Source organism: Syngnathus typhle, linkage group LG15, assembly GCF_033458585.1.
Source record: "Syngnathus typhle isolate RoL2023-S1 ecotype Sweden linkage group LG15, RoL_Styp_1.0, whole genome shotgun sequence".
Classification (NCBI taxonomy): Eukaryota; Metazoa; Chordata; class Actinopteri; order Syngnathiformes; family Syngnathidae; genus Syngnathus; species Syngnathus typhle.
Genome location: NC_083752.1, coordinates 8555161 through 8579027, shown reverse-complemented (window position 1 = coordinate 8579027; position 23867 = coordinate 8555161). Strand labels below are relative to the sequence as shown.

The following is a 23867-nucleotide window of genomic DNA, read 5'->3' as shown; positions in this document are numbered from 1 at the left end:
AAATTTTCTCGTTATTATACAAACGATAATGCATGAAATTTTGTCGAACCCAAGTGGATATCAGTATTTGGTTGAGAATGAATATGCATTCATGCATTTGGAATGATGTTATCTCAGCTTGCTATCCAAGTGTTTTTGACTCTTATGGAAATCTGTGATGGTTTCCTGCAACGCTTTGTGGAGTCTAAGCACGATTGCCAACCCTTGTGAGAGTAAGGGGGCGGGTGTTCAAGTTCACAGGTCATCACACTTGCACAAAGGCATGCACATACACTCCGACACACACACATAACTCCCAATTTTGAATGGGATCGATTACTGCCTGCCATGCTGAGAGTTGTCGGTTCCTTGCCTAAGGGAACCTCCTACACCTGTAGTATTCCGTTTGCGTCCATCATTTGTCTGTGGAAGAAGAGGAAAAGCATTTTGGTCAAAGTTCTGATCTATGCATGTAAGTATTTCAAAATACACATCCATAAAAAATAATTACTTGTCATCACATTAAAATTAGACAAATTTGATTATTTTAAGTAGTCTGCAAACACCGTCTTAAGACTTTTTATTTTTTCAATTCCCAAAGACACTTCTGGTTTTATATTTCTATATTTACGACTTGTGTGGATAATTCAAGGCTTTCATAGCCATGTGTTTTGAAGTAGTTCAAGTGACTTCTAATGTGTGGTTATTCCTCAAATGGGAACAAAATGTTGTACCCCTTTGACCCTGCAAGTTGTACATGTATGATTGAAGAGAATCTGGCGATGATTGAGGTGCTCTCGGAATGCATTCTCTGCTTCTCTAGGATGTGGCTTTTAACAGACGTCAAGCGAATGAATATTTTGAAAAGACAGCTTTAAAGGTCATGGAAATAGTATGACCTCAGAGATGCTTCTTGAGGTTACATCTGTGTGAACCATCTCTTTTCCAGTGGAGCGTTCTATAATCAATACCATCAATATGCTTTGTGGAAAATCTTCCACGCTATTTTCACTTTCACAGCAAAATGCAAGAGGACACATTCTCGCATCAGAGGTGGATGCAGACTCACAAATCATTTAAGTCGGCACAAATTAATTGCAAAAAAAAAAAAAGGGAACCCTAATGGATTACTATTAGAAAGGGAGCACATGAGTCGTGCAGCTCATCTCTCTGCCATCCCTTCCATCCTTCTCATCTTTCCTCTTCAATTCGTCTGTCATTACTGACAATGTTCAAAGCACTATGTGGCAAGATTGCGGGATAAAAAGTCTTTTTCCCACCAGAGCTTCTCTCACAGAGAGAATAACCATAATGCATTTAATTAGAGCCATTGTTAGATGGTATAGCTTTGAATTCACTTGAATTCAGGCAAGACTAAAGCTTATGAAGTGATGATTGTGTATTATTAGTAGATTTGAAAGCAGGGTATTAATGTAAATACAGCACAATAGGCAATAATGCATTATCAAGGGGTCATGCTTTATTTTGATTAAGGGCATTGAAGAGCCAAGTATTTTCTGAGGTAAAGCCGTCAGCGTGTGCTTTTGACATTGACTCATTTATAGAAATTTCAATCAAAAGAACAGAAAGCTGAATTATGGTTTAGAGCCAAGAGCCTTCAGTCAACTAAGTTGAGTGGAAAGACAAGCAATTAAAATTCCACATGATTGAAATAAACTGCTTCAGGTTAATGAGGTGGGTAAATTGGAAAAGAAGTGAAGGGGAATTGCATCAGTGTCTGGATGAGCTGTGTTGTCTTTGACAGACATATGTGGCTGGAATTATTGCAATTACCCCACGTGCAGATTTTTAAAATAAGAACCAAAAGATTAAAAAGAAAACTGGAGGCAGTCCATTAATCTACTCGACTTTTTGTCCCCGTAGTTTATCTGACTCCGGAAAGCTTCACCTCCAATCATCCAAACTACCAGCAGTCATTTCTGTTTTCATTTGTTTAAAGCTCCTTCCAATCATCTCTTCATTTTGCTGGCCAATTAAAATGAAATCTGCCTACAGCTTCTAATTAACTCAATTATTTTGTTACATTTGAGATATCAATGAATGAAATCATCAACATCAACTGTTGCCAACAATTTTTAAATTGGATGCAAGTTTACGACCCCTTACTTGAGAGTCCCTCCGGGTCCATCTGGGAAATGTTGCCAATCATGGCAAGTTTAGATAATCATTGTGCTTGGGGCGCTTATCACATGGCTGCATCAAGGTGATAACCGCTGGCAGAAGGCCATCCAACAATCGTGACTCATTTTAGTGACTGGACTTTGGATGCTGCACTTCCAAAAAATCAAAGGTACCATAGGCAAGTGCAATCTGTTGGCTGATCAACTCCATATTATTTTAGGACTCACATGTCTTTATTTTTTGTTTTTCTTTCCCATTTGGTCAGCAACTACCAACTTGCATTCGTCAGAACCACTATTTCCCCTTCTGGCCCCAATCAATCCAGCCAAATAAAACACATTTAAGCACACAAGCATAATATATTCCCAGATTACTGTCTGGCCATATAATTTTATCACCCTCTTGCAGACCTTTTTGAAAGTTGAGAGTTTTAATAGTAATGGTTTGAAATGGCTGTGGTCTTTTCTGTAAAAAGAGAGAAAAAAAAGGATCTTTTCAATCCCATCATACGAGTGAGGTGGGGGGGGGGGGGTGAAAAGCAATTTGTACGTCCACATTTTGAACAGTATTTGCTCAGAGGAACTGATTGACACAAGCAGGTTTGTTGTGGAAGAAAGGTCAGCATATGATGGACTTCCAGCAGCCATTTCTCATCCTTGCTGAACTCTTGACATCAGTTTCTTCTGCACTACTTTATTGCTGTGGCAGCGTTGCTTCTTCTTCCAGCATGTAATAAGGAGGTTGTGGAGGGTAAACCACCCCACACATTCTGTATGCCATCTAAAAATGAAGCACCAGGCTGAAGTCATGTAGGCCAAATCTTTCGCCGCAAAGTTAAATCTCATCTAGTTGAATGAATTTTGTTTCATATGAATATTCATTGTTACCAATACAAAGCACCCGATACCACTATTCCAGCACAAATAAACGGACAACAATGTCCTGATGAAAATTAACAATCCAGACAGGATTTGACATCTTTCAGACTCACTGAGGAAAGTCTCGCTCTATTGAGTCATCATGACAGTTACTCACATCTGGGTTGCTTCTACCAGAGGCTTAATTAAGTCCAAAAATGAATTGAGGTCATCCAGATGTTCCCATACATCACACAATGACACCATTTAAATCTAATAGAAATAATGTATTAATTGAATTTGTTAAGAAAAAAAATCTTGTTTAAATGGTGACGATGGGGAAATGACAATCACACTCCAGGAGGACAAATCACATCATGCACGTCATTAAAGTGATTCTCTCATTTCAGAGTAAGTACACTGTTAAATGTCCAATTTCTTAGAAAATACACATGGGCCACTTCAATGTCTGCGTCCGTCACTGGAAGTCTGACTTTTAGCTCTGCTTGAGAAAAACCCAATGACAAAAGCAGAAACCGGACTTTCCATTGTACATTTAATGGAGTGAGGAGAAGCATGTCAGCTTCACTGCTGGCCTCCTGGTAGTGGTGAACAGCGGGAGGTTGCACCCTCTGCATCTTGTTTATGCATAAGGAATTGGAAGTAAGGTACAAAATATGCTTGATGGATTGATTCTGTTCTTTAAGTATGCCGTTGACCTAGTTGGCTCAGATTTTTATCACGTACCAGCAGTGTTCTTGTCTGATTCTGCCCTGGGGACCTAATTGCATGTTACCTTCCCAGTGAACATTTAACAGATGGCAATTCAAGTATTTCATTCCTTCCTCTTTTCCCCGGTAATAATTTTTGTATTAACAACACTGTGAAAAAGAAAAAAATGTTACAAGACTTGAATCATCATAAAATTACACATCTGCAGTATGCCCAGTTTGTATATCATTTCTGCTTACATGTTCACTTGGTTTACTCAACATCTGGCTTTGCACTACAGTAATGGGAGTTGTTATCATGTCCATGACCTTGCCTTTCATCTCCAGGGACGTTTGTATTGGCCATTGTGTTATTAAAAGTCTGCATGCCAGGGGGAGAGAAATATTGATGAACCCAGATTAAAAAGCTCTTCCATGAATGCAATTTTGGAAGGCTCAATTGTTGCCAAGAAGCGTGTCTGTAGACGGCTCTTACCGACCACCCTGACATTTGTGAATGACAGTGTTTAATTGTTTAACTAAATTGCAGTTTATACCACCTGGGAAAGAATTTCTGGAATTTATTGGCTTCCCCTTGTTTTGCCTCACAAATTGAAGAGTGAATGATTGAAGTGCATGTCTTCAAGGTTTGAGTCAAGCAACAAATTCATGTTAGCACAATGTGTGTTTACATTTTTCCCCGTTGTTTATTAATGTTCATCACAACACAGGTCATGACTGTTAAATAGAGACTAGCTCTGTTCAGGGGCAAGAAAAATCTGCCTTGCAGCATCTTTCAGCATACAATATACATTGCTTGTTTATTCCACATTTTTGAAAGGATTCAGTATTGAACATGACCAAGCAGAGCCAGTCCAAGTCCTCTGGCTGTGGATTTTTTTGTTTTTAAGCTTTGTCAGTTGTCTTAACTGAATCCCTCAAGTAATCTTAAAAGTCTCTCTGTGCCAGCTGTCACTCAAACAATATTTTGAGTTTAAATCTGTGGCATGATGTTATTTTTAACTCTACATTATTACCACGACATATGCATTCAGAAGTCTCTGCTCCTTTCTGCATTTATAATTTTTGCTGGTTGTTCAGACTTACATTCCTGCTGCAACCAACATGGTAGGGTGTACTGTGGTTGAATGAAAGCAATCACTCCACAGGAATCATGGCATAAAAAGAACAACATGACATGACAGAAACAGCATCACTAACCAACTTGAACTGAATGAAAGCAAGGAGCTATATATACAAACAAAACTGATGAGAAACCAAACACGCCTGGGCAAGATCTGACAGGACGTCTCCGATTGGTTGACACAAAAAAAACGGCCGACGAGAACAGGTGGACAAACTGAAAGAAGTAGACGAGACATGAAAAACAGACACTGAAAATCATGATAAAAAAACATTAATTGCCCGTTTTATTGTCAAAATAAAAAAAACGTTACTTTTTTTAAAATAAGGATCTTGACTAGCTAGAATATGGAAATCTTTGTCTTTCTCTTAGGAAATGCGGATTTGGAGCCAATGTCCATCCCATTGTGACTACAAAAGAAAATTAAATTACTTCTCCTCAGGCAAAATGTCCTCAACAAAACATTTTGAACATAGTTTATTGGAGTCCTCCAGGGTGGCGTTGGTACTCGAGTTCAGGTAATAATCCCACGTTGCCCCAGGCTGGGATTTATCATCCCCACAACTGGGGCTCTGCTGCAAATGATCTGCGAGGTTTTAAGTCTCCAGGATCCAGCCTTTTTAGTGTCCTCTCCAAACCACCAGCTGTAAAACACTTAGTTATTTTGGGGAACTGCGTGCATCCGTGTCAGACACCACGTCTGAAGCGTTAGGCCTTGTGGGATTCTTCATCTTGAGCTGACAGTTTTTGTGACCTCAACGCAATAACTTCACTTTGGCTCGGTCACATGGTACTCTTCTTCCATACTGTATAAATACACGCAGTGTTATTCTCCAAGTTTCACTGGGGTGGGTCGAGCCCAGACCACCAACATGCTAGAAAATTACATTAACATGTCTCCCTTGTTATTGCCATGATCTCAGTGCTCGTGTGTTGTTGTTTCTAAGATTCTGCCTTGACCCTTTATCAGCTAATTTCGTCTCCTCCCCACGAATATTCACCCAGCCTACACTAATAAAAAGCAATGCAGCAAAGTTGTACATTTTATCAGACTTTTGAGTATCTCTGCACCCACCTCTTTGCCACTCAGCCCAAACACTGCTCTCCCCGTTACGCTTCTTTTCTTGCCGCTCCCTAGAACTTTAAGCCAACATTGTTGCCTCAGGCATGACTGAGTTAAAAAGAAACAACTTACTGTACTTGTCAGGGCACAGGTGCTACAAATGACCTTCCTTGTATATGCATGTACTCAATTGTGCATCTGTGTGCATGTTTTTGCATACTGATTTTGCCGCTGGCTGCTGGCCCTTTACAGATAAGGCCTGATTTTGTGAGACCCCCCCCCCCACTTGTGGCGGGCTGATATTGCCTGTCTGTGTAGCCAGAGAGCTTAGGGAGCTGCTAAAACCCACAGGCAGCAGCCCAGCACAATTAAGAACAAGGAAAGAAGCATGTGTGCCGTAAACAGGGACAAGAGACCACAGGGGTAGCCTTGTTTATTCCTTTGTTAGAGCAGTGTAGGGGGGTGAGGGAGGAAAATGTGATCCATTGCCAGTGGAACCTCATTTGATTTAGTGTCTCCCATTTGAAAGACAACAGGTTTAAATTATTCCTTATTTTGTAGGTTTGTCACTTGAGCCTCATTTGCATGACTTTTTTACTCCATGGCAAAAATATTACATTTCCAAAAGTTTTAAATAATGCATAATCATTTGTATGCATCCTTCCAGCAAGGTTTACCAGTCCTGTGAGATTAAGGAATAAACTGTTATGAGCAAAAACAAAGTAAAACATCGAGACTTAATCGATAGGTGTGTAAATCGCGGGTTTTGTCACGATACGATATAATATCGATGTAAAGAACGACGATACGATATTTGCCGATATCGTAAAGCCTGCTGCGATTCATTCACGATATATCGCGATATAGTGCTCTACGATCGTTTTTTTTTTTTTTTTTTTTAATAAAAAATAGAGAACAATATCCTGATTTATAACAATTCATACGCAAAATCAACAAGGTACTGCAAACTCTTTATTTAGGAAATGACAAGAGTATTGTAGTATACAAATTGCTTACTTTAACACTGAACTTTGATGTCGTGTTTTTTCTTTAAATGTGCGGCGAGATTTGTGCTCCCTGAATATTTGATCACCGCATGGCAGGATTTACAAACTGCACGTGTCTTGTCGGTTGAGCCATCTTTTCTTTGGAATCCAAAGTGCTTCCAAACGAATGACTTGAAGCCTAAAGGGGAGCAAATTTCCTCGTTTTTTTGGACACTAGCCATAGCAGCAGCCCAGGAGCCGCGGACTAGTTGTCGCCTCCCCTTTCACGTGCGTGCTCTGCTCACAACACAACGCCGCGCACTGCTCCATGCTTCCGGAAAGAGGAAGCAAGCAACAATGAACTGGATTTCAAAATAAAGTCGCGTCTAATGTCCGAGGTCAAACACGGCGATATAAATCGATGTTTACCTTTAGCATCGATGCCAATAAATCGTAGAGCATTATATCGATTAATCGATGTGTATCGATGTATCGTTACACCCCTATTAATCGAGCACCTCAATTCCATGTCGCTCACAGCAAGATCGATTCGGGTTCATTGCTTGAGTGTCGAATCTTCTCCTTGTGCTTTTAGCCGTTCTCTAGAGCTCATGTCATTGCTCTCAAAAAATGCTGGGTGTGAGGTTAATTTGGGAATATAATTTGCCCGTAGGTATGACGTGTGGTTGTCTGAATTCTTGGTAGGATCCACCCTGCAGGTCTAAGTGCCCAATTATTAGACTCCTTATTATCCTTGAAAGCGAAATTCAGCTTGCACTCTGCTGTAAATAGAAAAATGCAAACAGTGCTGCAGGGTGGGGACAGTGCCTGGCTCCCGATCACCTCAACAGTAGCCAACAATCCGACAAGGATGGCTGGATGAACAGTCGATGTCAAGGAGCTGTGAGGACATGCAGGCAGGGCATCTGAAGGTGATCCTCATTAGGGAGGTTCTGCCTCAAAGGAACTCACTTGGTGATCTTAGAGCTGAACTGAAGGATTGACATCTTAACAGTGAAGTATGAAAGGTTATTTTATGGTTCGTAGTTCTGGTGAACTAGTCAGACAGATTTAATGATTGTGCTTGCTTTGGTGACTAAAAACCATCCATCCATTCATTCGGCCATCCATCAATTTCCTATACTGCTTCATTCATGAAGATTGAAAGACTTACAAATTGCCCGTCATAATGTAACGCCCTTTCACTCATTAAAAAATAAATAAAAAAGAAGTCACCGACAACCTGAATAATTTTCTTCCATTCAAGCAGACATTGAAAGGCAGCCAGATGATTTCATACTTCAACATTGTTTACTCATTTACAATGAATGCCTCGTGGGCTCCATCAGCTGAAAGCAAAGAAAAACACCTCATGAGCGACATAAATTGTCGGCTAATTATATTGTCAAACTAGATTATTGTTAATACTTGCACAACAATATATAACACGCCTTGTCAAATCCTTTCAGCCCTGCTACCGTTTTCATTAGCACACGATTGTAAGAGTGACTACAATGGAACCCGTGTGGCACTTAATGCTTAACTGAGTTTTTGTCATCCCTCCCTCCAGGGTCTCGTCTTCGCCAAGAGGACTCCCCTCCCCGCATCGTTGAGCACCCCTCTGACCTGATTGTGTCCAAAGGGGAACCAGCCACTCTCAACTGTAAAGCAGAAGGCCGTCCGCCACCTACGGTGGAGTGGTACAAGGATGGGGAACGTGTGGAGACGGATCGGGACAACCCTCGCTCGCACCGCATGCTCTTGCCGAGCGGCTCGCTCTTCTTCTTACGTATTGTCCACGGACGGAGGAGCAAGCCTGACGACGGCAGCTACGTCTGCGTGGCCCGCAACTATCTGGGCCAGGCAGTCAGTCACAATGCATCGCTGGAAGTAGCTAGTAAGTTGTCATCTTGAAACACTTTGGAATGAAACAGCACAACTGTGATGGAGTGTGCCTCTGACCCCGCCTGACCTCTTGGGTGAATGGACACTCACAAGCTATAAAATATTACACAAACTGTTCATGCTGGCTTTTTTTTAATTTTTCCTTCCACCTGGTTGGAAGATATGCCCTGAAGCCAACTTTGTAGATGGAAAGACTTGCGAGGTGGCTTTGCGACACACCTGTCAGTCACGCAGCAGCTGTGCATCAGCTTTAGTCTGCACTTTTTACCAATCTCTGCGCGTGTTCCTAACAGGTGACAGTGTCGACTTGCAGAGTCAAGTGTCTGCTGTCGCTTGCTAAACGGCTTTTTCCCGCAGTATGTCTCAAGCGGGAATCTGACAGGCAAATGTTTAGCAGCAGAGTACAAGTAAAAGGTAAAGCCAATTGAATTTCTTCAACTCAACTGAGAATCAACTAAAGCAAGACTCGAAGATGAGATTTACCAGTCAGAGCCCTGACAAGCTTGAAAGCATCTCATTCTATAGCGTCGATCCTACTGATTTTCTCAGCTCTGTCAGCTCACACTGCTCTAATCTCAATTTGTCTCCAGGGCAAATATTTCACCAAGGTTTGAGAATAATAATACCGCTCTAGAATCACTTTCTCCTTTTGAATTATAATGAAAGAGAGGGTCAAACGGTATCAGGATAATGCTCGATCAGCACTCCAACTCAGAGAAGCAAAGCCCCCAAGGGTGAGAGTTCATTAGTTGTGGAGTTGACTAAATTTACCGGCAGCTTCTAAGGCTGAGCTCGAACACAAGGAGGACTTGTTGAAGCTGCCTGGATGAGTTATGTCTCCTTGTCTTATCCGGTTGAGGTCGCGCAGATTCACGGGTCACAACGGGACCGGGCAACAACAGACGGCTTTTTAGTCAATTCTGCTGAGTTAAGAAGTTTAAAGAGGGGAGTGTGAATCAGTGCAGGATTAAATAGGAAGTGACCCTGCTGTGTACTCTGTAAATAGACAACTTGTCCAGATATTTGCCATTTAGCTACAGCACTTTGTATGCTTAAATCATTTTCAAGTATATGTACGTAGGGCCCTAATTTCAACCGAATCTTCTCCATGAATGGAACTCCCATACTTGGTAGGTTTTATTATTGACCATATAAATGCACATTTTTACCGCAAACGTTGATTTCAAAATGGTGGTCTACCACCCTGCTCTTATACATAGCACAGTCACCACAGTCCAATTTAATTTTCTCTTTTGAATCGTACTCCTCTGACAGTTGACGGCTGACAAAAGACCGTCTATGACTCTGACAGATGTAAGACAACAAGAGCGGGAGGGCATTGACAGAGGCAGACAGAAGCTGATGAGCGAAAGGATGAAGTGACTTTCCTTCCAGGCATAGAAAGTGAAACTTGTTTGCAGAAAATTGAGGTGACGTGGTAGAGCCAGTGACAGATGTGAATTGTGCCGGTGCCTGAAGCATGACCACAGGCTCGGAATGCAACGCAAGTACACAGAAACACACGGAAGGAATCAAACTGGAATTGAATGCGTAAAAGGGGAAAAGACATATAATTCAGTTCCTAGCCTATAAATGTCACAGAAGACACTCAGCACATTTCTTTCTGCCTAGAGACCCTAGAGGACCTTGGGAAATGAACATATGTCCTATTGACCTCGGCCACTTGATTCAATCACAGAGAGCTTTATTGAGGTGAAAGCAAAGTCACAGCCTCTGTACGCTAAAGGTTATTGGGTAGTAGAACTGTTTCCTCGTTTCGAGAAGAGAGAGGAATAAATGCTATTCTTAAACTAATTGGACATTGCCATTTGCTCGAAGAAAGTGTGGCTCATGCTAGGGATGAAGGTCAAGGCACAACTCCACAGTAAAGTAATAAGCGGCAAGGAAAGACAACCTTCTTGTTATGAATGCACTGGAGGTTAAAAAAAGGAAAGTCGTTTTTGTATATGTTTATTATTTATGTGTAGCTTTTCACACAAAGTCAAAAGTAACATGGACGTGTTACCATGGTAACAGGCTCTCACCGAAATGGTAATTTTTCTTTGAGCATTTTAGACATATGCTAGCAATAAATGAGAATAGCTCAAATCAGAAAATTGCAATTGTCTATTTATATGCATATAGAATCTATTATTAATATTAAACCACATTTAAGATCTAAACAATGTATCCAAGGATGCCTGAGTGACACAAAAAAGAACAGTCACTCAAAATATATTTCTGCCTATTTATTGTCCATCCTCATGAGATTTTAATGCACAATTCCTCACACAAGATTGAATTTTTTTAGCATTTCCACATTGAGACTTCCCGCAATAAAAAAACGTCCATGTGCATTTTTGATGAGCAGGAGATTTGCCCTTAGCTGTGAATGTGTGTTAATGTTGGCTGGATGACTGTGGAATAGTACATTTAACACCTGGTGCTGTGTCGAGAGGATGCTGACCAAACTGCTCCCCACTCGTCAATGAGCCCCTGAGGAGGTACAAATAAATCAAACAGGAACATGGGCCAGGTGTTTCTAATGTGCTACAACCTGAGCAGAGCATGAAGAAGAGAGTCACACTCGAATGATATGCCGCAGAGCAAACCCTACCTTTGGATTTCTATTCTTTTGATTATTCATTGAGCTTGGTCACATTATTGCTTATCAGCCTTTTACAACTACAATACTGCATTTGGAGTTCATTATCATCTGGTTTTAAATATACTTCCAGCTCAGTTTCCATGCAATTTTTATTTGAACACCCTGAAAATAGCTTTCAAATGAAGGCAGGAGGTAAACATGTCGGTAATTAGGCGAATGCATTAACGTGATGGACATGTTCAGTGAAGTGAAGACGCTCTGTGAAGTGGATCATGGGATATGCACGGCTCAGTCAGACTGTGAGTTTGACAGCGTGTGCTGGGACCCCCGTTCGCTCCTCTTTGATTGGAGTCTTTCGGCGGCAATGAGCGAGCGTACGGAGGCGGCGGCGAGAGAGGCGGATTCTTCGAGGTCAGGGTTCCCTCTCTTGCCAGCCTCTCCATTAACTAATGACTTCAAATAGCTGTCACTGACAACATCCTGCCTGTCAACTCTCTGGATGAATGCAAAGTCCTAAGTCGCCACGTGAGCGTTATCGCTGAGAAAATTATTTTCCCTCCATATGGTTGAGGAATGATAGGCAATTGCATGTCGTTGATCCAAAAGCACCAAAGCAGCAATCTGTGTTTGGTTCACATTTCCGATGAAGGACTGGGAATGGTTGCGAGCCTCTTGTCCCTCATCCTGCTTTCTACCATTGCAATGCGATGTGATCATTCAGCAAATCCCACGTCAGATGCAGCTGGATTGTGTTTATTTTGTGCAGAGCGTCATCCAAAGCATTTTACTTGCTTGATCCACGATAAGTGGTTCCAAGAGCTGGATTTGTGACATGGTGTCAGGATGCTTGGAAGAGTTTGTTTAGACTGGAGCTTAGTGAAAAGAGAGGCTAGAGGACACCAGAGCTTCTGAGAAGGAACACATGGCTCATGAATGTGCTATGTACAGAACAATCAACACCCAGTTTGGGAGGGGCTTCCATCACATAACACAATTCATAGAAAGGAGTTTGGAAAATATGTATTTTATATATGTTTCGCTTTAGGCCAAATTTGAATAAAGTATAGCTAAAACAGAGTCATTAGGTTTATCAAGCCAAAATAAAATAGCTGACTGCATATTTGACGGAAGAGCAACGTAAAGTAGTATATAAGTATAAAATGAATATGTATACGCTGTCGAGTTCCTACTGCTTAACGTCAATGCTGTCTTCTTTAATTGCCTGCATAGATGTCGAGATTTATAACATGAACATACAGAACAAAGAGCGAGAAAAAGGAGTGGTTCCTCAGTGGAATCGTGAATAATGAGGGGAACATCTCCAAAGCAGTGCAGCCATTACTGTTGCCGCCTGCTTGTCAACTCAGCCTCTTCTCTTACTACCCCCCCCCCATCCGCCTGTTTGCAGAGCATCGCTTCATCTTTCTCTCGTGGGAATAGCCTAGAATGTTTCAGAAAAGGTTTGTGAGGGAGCTTCAGTAGTGGCTCAAGACATTAATTATTTTTTTCTATGAATTTTCTTTGAATTTAGTCCAAACGACATTGACAAAATGACACCCAAACATGCCGTTAGTGAAAATGGAGAATGATTACTTACTTTGAAAGACAAAAAACTGAAAAGTGTGTATGCCCCTCAAATTTTTCCCTCAAATTCCAAGGTAGGAGATACACTATTGATACATTCCCTATTCTTATGGGTGAACATTAAACACGTTACACATCATGAATTATTAAAGCGGTGATATATTTCATTTTGCACCCCCCTTTCTGTTTGCACAATTTTCTCACTGGAATGCACCTTCGCTGTTCATCACAGACATCCCAAGGCTATTTCCAGGATATAACAATGCGGCGCAACAAATAAATACAGCGTGATATTACCATTTGCTTGCGGAAATGGAGGATTTAGCCGAGAAGTACATTATAACCGGGAGACACTGAAGAGATCATTAAATTGATCTTCATGGTGATATAGCCTGTAGCACTTGTGCATCGGACACTTAATCCCACCCAAACACACATCCACGAGTGTCAGTTAATAAACTCTAAATGTGATGCTTTTATATTTTTTCATACTGCATTTAGAAGCTAAATCAGTGTCGCTTTCTCCTCTGTTATCTTTAATACCAGCTGTAAATTGGAATTCTTATTATCACAACAGGGTTATTGTATGAGACTTAAAAACAGGCAAGAATCAAAAATCTGAAATAGGTTTTAGCTTTATCTTTGTTTCTTGGAAACAATCCAAGCCTGGCTGCTAGCATAATAAACACAGGTGTTTCATCACAAAAAGAAATGATCGAGAAATGTTTTTGGAGGCATTTTCATTGCGTGTCAGCAGTGGTTTGTTAACTCTCTAATTAAAATCCTCCACCATAGAAAACAGATTCCAACATTCTTCCACATAACAATCAGCAATGCCTTTTTATTGTCTGCTGTAGCCCTTCTCCCGGTGGCCTTATTCCAAATGTCTCATGCCACATATTCCAGGATGTTGTCTTGCCAAAGGTCTTGCTCCAAAATGCCAGCAGACAATCAAACATCCAGAGCCACCCCGACAAACATGAGGCTCCCGCGTAACTCACCTGTCTGTCACTGAACTATAATTGCGGGAAGCTTCTCAAGATTAGCATTGTAATTGACAGATGCTTCTGTTACAGGCTCTCCTTTATTGACAGTGTAGGACATTTTTTATGCTCTAATAGACAATGGAAACCTGCACTTGGGTTGGCAGGTGTTCCTTGAGCTTTATTGACAACGTGGAGAGACACCACGTCATATCTATAACATCCTCTGCAAATAAATACTATATCCATTCATTCATAAGAAATGGAACATCATGAAACAATTAAAACAACAATATATACTTATATTTTCACTTCTCTAGAACCAAACCTTCTGTCTCCTTCCATTTGCTCTTGCTGTTAGCCCTCAACTTAGACCAGCATTATTCGTATTACATGTGTGCTTCCTCGTGATGCCGCCCTGCATACTGACAAGTGAAGAAATCCCATAGGGATTCAGAAAAGTGCATACGGTTTCACACCTTACAAGGCCTAGGGAATGAAATAGGTAGATTATGTAGGGGAATGGATTTGGATGTGCACTATTTGCGAAGACAGACAAAACCGCGTTGAAAGTTTTTTGTGATTGAGGTACTACATAATAGCACAAACAGTTAGCAACTAATGGAAACTAGCTGTGAAATACAGATGAGACCTAAGTAGTGATGTGGAATTTGTTGCTTTGTGTACGATGTGCTTAAATGGCAGCAAAGAGAAAGTAGCACAAGGGGAATTGACTGAAGCAAAAGACCCTGTTTTTCACCCCGACTGTGTTCGCAAACACAGCCTGTGTTCTGTGGATAAACATCAAACCTTGTTGAATATAAATGCTTCCCCGTCGCGGCATACTAAGACCAACGAAATTACTTCTAGGAGGCTGACGCTTATAATGCTTCACACTCCTCTGGACACACAGTGGGGAATGTGCTGTGCACTGTTGACAGTATATACAGCCTGCCATGTTTCATAGTCGTGTCCTCAACTACACTGGCAGAAAGAGCAGGGCCGTGCATGTTCGTCATCACGCTTCAATAGATGCCATCAAACATGACCTAGCTTTCGCTACCCACACCAACCAGGTATAATCAGTTGTCATCAGAACATTGTAAGCTCACCTGTACATTCTCACATCACTGCGTAGGTGCTCCTGTTTTCATCTCATCCCTCATTCTGTATTTTTAGCAGCTCGAGTGGTTGTGCATCACCCAACCCAATTAATTCAAACGCTTGCTGCAATTTGCGACTAATAAGAGGAATTAACGGTAAGTCAACCATTGCTTGAAAAAATAATAAATGTTTAATTGTCAATGCAATCTGTTGTGTGGAAGTGTTGTGTGGGAAGAAATGATAATTAACAGAGACCTCAACTTGACCCTGACGTCTACTCCAAACATTGTCCAATAGACTGAAGGACAAACAGATTCTCTTTTTTCCATCCTCTTCTTTTTTTTTTCTCTCTTATTTGGTTCCAGACAGGGCTCAGTCTGCTTAGAGGAAGACAGCTGAAAGGATTACAGGGAGCTAATTATAAGATATCTGTCTATAATAGTGCCGGATTACACTTTTTTTCATTTTGATCTGAGCAACAACCATGAGCATCATCACACCTCACGTGTTTACTTTTTTATAGGCAAGACAAAAGTCTACTTGCTCGGAATTCATTCAGTAAGCATCACGCAATCACATTTGCTATCATTCTGAGATTGCCATGGCGCTTTCCACCTTTCTTGCCACTGTTTTGTGATTCACTGGATGGAAAAAACATCTATAAATAGTCACAGAGCAAGTTGAGAGTGATTGCCCTTTCTTCCATCTGCATCGTCTCATCTTCTTGACAGCGTGTTTATCAACCTTAGTGGTGGTTTTAAAAATCATTTATCTCACAATATGTCTCATTCTCCGACCCCCCACCCCCGCCCAACAACGCAGCTGTTTCTCCACGTGCACATGGCACAGGAAGTGAACCTCGACGTCTTGCTTTGCACCACTGCTAATATCAATTAAATTAACAGCACGGAATCAGCTGATTATGGAGCCGCCCCTCCTTTTGCCACTCAGGCGTGCAGTGTGTTTGGCAGTGCAGGTAGGAGTGTGACAGACTGGGCGTGTGTGCATGTGTATATACAAACACACACACACATACAAGTTCTTTTTTTTTATTATCATCCATATGGGTGCTAGACTAATTAAATCCAGAGGCTCAACCATTCACCACTGACTGCCCAGAAGTAAGTAACCTTGCTTTGCAGTAAATAACATTATTCTGTCAGTTAATTTGACAAAATCAGAAGAGTTAGAGCATTTACAAAGTGAATGCCAAAATCAGGTAGAGTGATGAGAAAGATTAGTTGGTACAAAAAGATGCAATTTTTTTAAAATTCCAAGTGATAGTAGGCAATTTGATTTTAAACGGGAATGCAGATGTTTGCTGTAAAGTGTCCTTCTTGTTTGTGTGTGGCACACTGAGTTGGCCTCCATCGATGGAGACGAGGTGTCAGCAATGTTTTAAAGCAGAGGGGACCCTGTATCATGCGAGAGCTCTCTCGGTCAACCTCTGGCTGTCTGGAATCTCCGCGACAGACTGGCAGGCGGCTCGTGTCTGTACAAGTGGAAGCCTCTCTCAGCAATTTCCAGCTGCCTTATCGGATCTAAAGTGTTTAAATGTGTGCCTCCCCTTTGGCCCCCATCCCATCACTCCCCCTGGCTTTCCCCTCTATTCCCAGAACAGAATACATTATCGTTTATAAGTGAAGGTGATTTTATTCTGTGGATTCTTCCATTCCGTTTGCACCAAGTGTGTGCAGATGTCCATGAGTATCCGCTGAATGGGTAGATGAACGTCATTTAACACTTTGCACTCACCGAATAAGCGCATGTTTGATTAGTTCGTGCTGCTTAGAAGAATAATCTACTGGTAGATTGGTGTTGTGTACTCCAAATAAAGATTTATAGGGGGTGTGTGTCAGCATGTGTTCTGTGGCGTAAACAACAGATAGATAAATAATTGGAAACCTGCTCAATTTGTCACTGTCAATGCTTCTCCAGGAACAAGTACACCGTAGCAAAGCGGCAATGTGCCACTTTGTTCCCTTCACTCCTTTATCAGGTCGTCTGTCACACTACCACTCAAGACTTACTCATTGCAAAGGCAATTGCGAACAAGCGACACCTTCTCCTTTTTTTTTGCACTCTGTTTTGTACAAACCCTCTTTATATTCTCCTGAGTTGGATTTCATTGGATAGTAGATTAATGGGGCGGTTAGTGAATAGTTCCCAGAAGCAACATAATACATAGATCATCTCATATTCCGTCTTTCAAGGACATGTGAAACACAAACAATATAAATCTCAGTCCAAACATTATGCCTTCACCAAATACACACTCGGAGGTAGAGTGCAAAAAGTGCCCTTCTTAAATTTCATGAAGATTGGACTGAGTTTGTCCAAGAATGTAGGCCCATAGTGTTTAGAGTCATTTTAAACATCATCTCTAACATTTATACGCCACTTTATTTTGCTTCCTTTCAATTCTCCAACTGCTTTTTTTTTTCTCAGAGGGAGCCATCCAAGAAGAGAAAGACAGACATAAAGCCACAGTGAAGTTGTGCGGTTCACTCTGGTATTCTGCTGACATGGATTCCATTAAGAGTTTTTTTTGGAATGGAGGAGGTGGGGGCAGGGAAAGAGAATGCACAACAGGATCGGTAAAAGAGGGAAGAAAAAGGCCCTTCCCAAAAAAAAAAAAAAAAAAAAAGACTAGTAAGGGAAATCGAGCGGCGCTGAAAGATTTTACATCAGGAGAGAGGTGCAGAATGCAGGAGGTGCTAAGCTTGATGCTGAGATAGCTTGGAGGAAACAAAGAAGATGAGAGACTCAAGTTAGAAGACAGGGGAGGAGAATGGGAAGTGATGTGGGTGTACAGTGCATGTGCTGGAGATGGGGTTGGGAGAGGGGGGGTGGTGGAGTTCAAAGCCACTTGGTGGAGCTTGCACCGGAATTGCAAATGTGAAACTTATGAGCATCTTATTACTTGGAGTGCAACACAAATTCTTATGTTTCCGTGTGCTGAAACCAAACTTGTCAGTGATGCGCACTTTTGACCTCATCTTGGTTTGCTACCATGGACTTGAGGCAATTGGCTGACAGCTATGTGACTGACTGAGCTGCATTCTTCTACAGACTTGAACTGGAGCGCGTTATTCAATCTGCCGTGCTGGTGCGCTTGCGTGCACTGCCGTGCATGATGCTGTATTAGCTTTCTTTTAGAACGTGCTTCGCATGCATAGCGACACCTCTCTGGAGTCAACCTTTCTCAAAGTATGTTCTCCATTTGCATACCGCTCAACAAATGTCCACTCTTCACTAGTGCCTCAGACCACAACATCAAACAGAATCACCAATCAAAAGCCAAGAGCAGCCACAAATCTTCCAGTCCAACCAATCTTTTTTTTTTTGGCTATAATCACTTTTTTTTTTTTTTTTACTCCTTTTTTTTTTATCACTTTGCACATTCTGCCTCTCCCTCCCCCACACCTACGCATTGACGATGTTCGTCAGAAAGGCAAATTACCCAGCGGGCTGCTCTCTTAGCTGGGCCTTCTGTACAATAATCAATTTGAGAACATGTGGAAAGAGAAGGCAAGAGAAACGTGAAATTATTCATCAGGGTCTCTCCGTTTGCGGAATCGTAGGGGGATGGTCGGGTCTACCTTCACAGCCCTGTGAGATAATTAGGGAGGGAACGAAAAAGCAGAAACCAGCAGAGGACTGTGGGCCTGTGAGTGAGGCGAATATAAAAAAGGCGGAGGTGAAGAGTACTGGCTACAGAATTGAGGGATCACAGCATGTTGTCATATTTGGTAGTCCTGAGATGGTGCTCGGCTTATCACGCCAGCAACGCAAGGATACACTGCAAAAAGAAGGAAGAGTAGGCTTCTAAGTTATCTTTGCTTTGACTGCTCAGGAGACAAAGTGCAAGGGGAGGAAAAATGAGCCGGGCTCTCTTCGGTGCCGCGTGTTTATTCAGAGGCTCGCTGCTTCCTCCCAATTAATGTGGCCGAGTAGCGCCTCGGCTCTCGGTCTGCCTCCTCTGCTCAAGCTGTTGTTCCTATCGTCTTCCCCATCTGCGACTTTCGATGTTTGACGAGCCAAAGATCTCACAGGAGACAAGTGTCGTACCTCCAAAGAGCCCCCATCTGCCATTTTATACATATTTGAAGTGGTGTCTAATAGCCATAAATGTAAAAGGTGATTCCAATTATTGCAAGCTGTGTTTTAATTACTTGTGTTAGCCACAATGGCGCTCATCCTTTCCGTTCGCACCGTGCCCGCTGATGACCCGATTTCCCCGGAGAGATAATTAAAGTTTCATCTTTCACCCCTCGTTCATTTTCTTTCCCCATTCATTTATCCCTTTTTCGCAGGGCAGTCCAAACCAAACAAGCTCGTAAATTCAACAACCTATATCCTCTTGGCAACTTTAAAGGATGAGCCAAAGACAAATATCTATCCGAGTACCTCTTACATCACCTCTTGTGCTCCTCAGTCCATTAATACCATTAAATAGCTGCCAAGACGTGATCATTAGGTATGTGTCCTCTCGACTATGAGAAAATAACACAAAGGATGATTTAAAATGAAGCCTCAGTAAATGTCTTGCAGTCATACAATTCTCTTATCCGCGTACGCACTGTCAGCATTTTACATAGTTGACTAATACCGTCTCTGTAGTGAAGTGTTTTCTTTGCATACTAATACAATAGTGATACAATCTTGGATATTTCAGTAGGTTAGTTATGTGCCATGGAGTTCTATCCTGTATGTTTTGGCTGAAGTACCTTTGCCTCAGTTCGTCGTGAAGAGTTTCAGATACCTCCCAAGAGTCCGTTTCTCTCCTGGGTGTTAAATTGTCTCTCAGATTGATGGCAGTGGGGAATGATTAGGTCACTTGAGGGTAACAAAATGAGCACTGCAATGAAAAGACCAAAACTAGACAGCATAGTGAATAAAAAAAGATTTAGTTCTGTGTTATATTTTTCTGTAGTCTTTGTTTCTTTGTCTGTTTCACTCCCCTGTGCATGTATGTCTTTGTCTGGCTTACATGGTGCAACACACCCTCCTCCACCTACTCATCCTCATCCTCCTCTCCACCGCCTCTTTCTTTGACCTGCAGGTGCATTCCCTCAGTGGTGCGCTTCTTGTGAGGGTTGCCCTCTTATTATTCCTACGGACTCTTCTTTTTTAGCAAACATAGTCCAGATTGGAATGACTTGAATGTGAGTTGTTTAAAATGTACACATTCGGTTTGTGCCATCTTTCCTTAATGATGATGGAATGCTGGTTTAGTTTCACTGGGGTGCTCTTTTAACTTTACACAGCCCAAGGACATTTCTTTGGCACCTCCACCGAGGTTACGCTGCTCAAACAAAGGTTTGCTTAAAGGGTTGTATTCCTGAATACATTTGTCTCAAGGTCTGACTGCTGTCGGCACTTTAGTTCTTTTGTTTTACCAAACAAAGCAACAGCATCTTTCCGGTCTACTATGTCCCACATTCATTTTTATTCTCTATATTAGCCAGAAAATCTGACTTTTTGGTCTTTGTGAAAAAAAAAAAAAAAAAAAAAGGACATACATGCACACTTGTCTTGCATATTTTATCTACTCGTTAAGGTTTCCAATTACTCAAATAGTCCTGGCGTTTTGCAGTGTTGCACGGTTATTGAAATGGTAATGTGACTATGTCAGAGTGAAAGTCTTTCATTCAGTGGCTTCCAAGTGGATTTATTCATGACAATTTACTCTGCTTTGGTGGGATAACACTAATGAGAGGGTTAAAGGTTGACAGTGTGTGTTTTTCCTGCAGAAGAGAGAAAGAGCTACATCTCAGCTGCGTTTATCTCTCTCCACCACTCACAATAGGCTTGATTTGCTATTATTCTTGTGCTCACTAGCATGTATGTATTTCCTGATAGCTGTATTATTCTGGTGCCTTAAATTCCAACAACTAATGTATTGAGCGGAGTGATCCCGATAAAATGTCACCAAGAGCTGGCTTTCTATGTACCGTAATTTTCGGACTATAAGTCGCATTTTTTTTCATAGTTTGGGTGGGGGGGCGACTTATACTCAGGAGCGACTTCTATATGTTTTTTTCACAAATTTTTACTTGATCTTTAACACATCACTTACTTACAGGTATAGTTGACCACTTCACATGTTATTTTTTGTATAGTTGATCATTTCACATGCTTTGATATCTTTATCTTGAACATATTCAAAACATGAAAATTAGAGATACAAAAAATCAAATAAAGTAATTAACACTTTAAAGCGCCATGTCCTCTGGACATGTCCTCTGTCACCAGGATGACATAAAGGACGAGAAATTTGATCGATGGATTTAATGATTTGGAGTGACACAAATTGTTTGTTAATATTGTTGTTTATGTGATAGTTATTTAAAATATAGTTTATATGTCGTTTTATGGGCCTGTGGAATAATTTGAACTGAGGCGCGGCACACGGCATTGTTGACAAAGGACGATCGATAAAAGACGAAAAATGTGGCTCTTTGCGGTGCACAGTAAAAAAACGTGGCTCTTAGTCTCTGACCGGTTGGCCACCCCTGGTATATAACAATTTTTTTTGGGGGGGGATGGTCATTAGACAAAAAATGTGTATACTTAGCAGTCATGTACGATATCTAAATCGATGCAAGCTCTTCAACTTCTGATTCGCCCAGTTTTTCTGCCACTTGACTAATTCTCCTGATATGCTTCATATCTCCATCTGGCTGCATCTACCCTTTTCTACATTGTCAGCCTCTCACTTTGTCTAGCCTGCTTTCCTTCTGGCAGTATAGGATTCTTACAACTACTGTTGTGCAACCTTGTTAGCTGCTTAGTAACGTCGGCTTATTTTCCAGTGCTATGTTTTGTACATACAGGATCTAAACAAGATTTGCTGTCATGTACACCCCCCGCCCCCCTTCCACACACACAAACTACACTCACACGTACGGTGACGTCTCTATAGTTCCCGTGACCCGATTTCTCAGTTAGGTATACCTCTACGTCTAGAATTCTTTTTTTATTTTTTTTATTTTTATTCTTGTGTCTCCTACTCCGAGAGAAATGTGTTTGGACTACAAAGGTTTAAGAATAAGATGCACATAAAGTTAAATTTCCATCAAATCCTGAGCTGATCAATTTTTACAGATTACAGTTGCAATTAAAAGTGTGATCTGAATGGAACCAGGATAAAGCGTAATAGCAACTGATCCTAACTAATCCAACACGGAAAAGCTATACTATATCAGAACCAACCAATCGGATACAAGCATCCAAAACGCAATCACCGTCATGAAAACAAGCCTTCTGCCAGAGGTAATAATACATAATCATGATAAAGATAACAATTAAGTTGACATTATAAATTCCCAGAACTAAAAGTATGACAAAGAGGTAAAACTACTGAGGTAATCTACCTAAGAAATACCAAAGCTCTTTCAGACATTTCACTATGGAATGAATTGACTTGCCAAATGTTTGAAAGATTCACGGTTATCCATGCAAAAAACCTTGCTTTGCCTCAGGAGTCTTAAATATCATTTCGTTGAAAAATGATATTCAAATAGTGGAGCTTGGGGAGGCCCGGCAAGGAACTCTGTTTCCTTCATAAGTTCCAGGCGCTGTGTTCAGGAAACCTGTGTGTATTTTACAAATCTCATGTGCCATCGTTATGAGACTGCACGACGGCTGTATCCTCTTTTTATGTGCGGGATCTTTGCTTTTTTATTGGATTTGCTTGGTTGCTGCTGATAATCTGTTATTTGCTTTGGTTTATGCTTGCAAAGGAGCTACACCTCCCAGCGGCCATGTGTGTGTGTGTGTGTGTGTGTGTGTGTGTGTGTGTGTGTGTGTGTGTGTGTGTGTGTGCGTGTGTGTGCGTGCGTGTGTGCGTGCCTAAAGCCTGTCTGACCACCTACAGTATACATGGACTGCACATATTCAATTGTTTGTGGAGCAGCTGTTTCTCCTGCAGCTTTTTGTCCCTCCAGACGGCTTTGCCGCAGAAATGAGGCAGGGGAGAAGAGAAGGAGCTGGTTGAGGTGCAAGTGGGGGGTCTCAGATGCAGAAATGAGGGTAGAAGGAGGTCATGAGATAGATTGTCAGAATAAATTCAAGGGTTTTATCTGCTGGGATTGCGTGATAACTACCTGTTTAAAGTTGGAAGCTTCCATTGCTTCAGATATTTATTGTCTTTGGATAATTGACATTCACTCCTATGGAATGTTCTACTGAAAGTGGGTTCATGAAATTTGAACTGTCATGTTTTTCTAAGACATTGGAAATGTCTTGTAAGGTATAATCTTCAGGTTTGATGATAAACCAGTAGTTAGCCATTTGTTGTAGAGAAGCAAATATTATATTAATTATATTAATTATTTGAAAATCTTATTGTTAAACACGTGCAGATTGATTACAATATACCTGAAAACGAGTGGGCAAAATATGGCCAGCAGTACGACCCTCTCTGTTGTTTGGTTAGAAACACTTAGCGATTTCATTGTCCAGAGACTTGTGATATTTATTGCATTGTGTTTTCATGATCACAGTCTTTTGAAAAGTACTTGGTTTATTTTAAGGAAACCGAGTTTCTGAATGCAGGGCTCAAGAGCAATTAGCAGAGTTATTTTGGCTCAATTTCAAAAGCTGATAACCTCATGCGGTGATGTCAGGTGACAAGGTTCCTATGTGTACACTGTCCGTCACCGTCTGTGGGCTAGATTGTGTTCCGCCAGTTGGATTCTGCCGAGAGGATTATTGGCGCTCTGCTGCAGTAGGCTCAAGCTCCAGAGGACTAACAAGTCAGGGAAGCGAGGCCAAGGGCTATTGCTTTGAAGTGGG

The 23867-nt window shown here is 41.4% G+C and overlaps 1 protein-coding gene across 2 annotated transcripts in view; it reads left to right on the top strand.

Moving 5' to 3' along the window:
• LOC133168433 (roundabout homolog 1-like) overlaps positions 1 to 23867 on the top strand; it is a 45459-nt gene that overhangs the window by 3620 nt on the left and 17972 nt on the right. For both annotated transcript variants that reach the window (XM_061299999.1, XM_061299998.1), the window contains exon 2: positions 8452 to 8778. In XM_061299999.1, coding sequence (XP_061155983.1) covers positions 8452 to 8778 — 327 coding nt within the window. The remainder of the gene's footprint in view (positions 1 to 8451; positions 8779 to 23867) is intronic.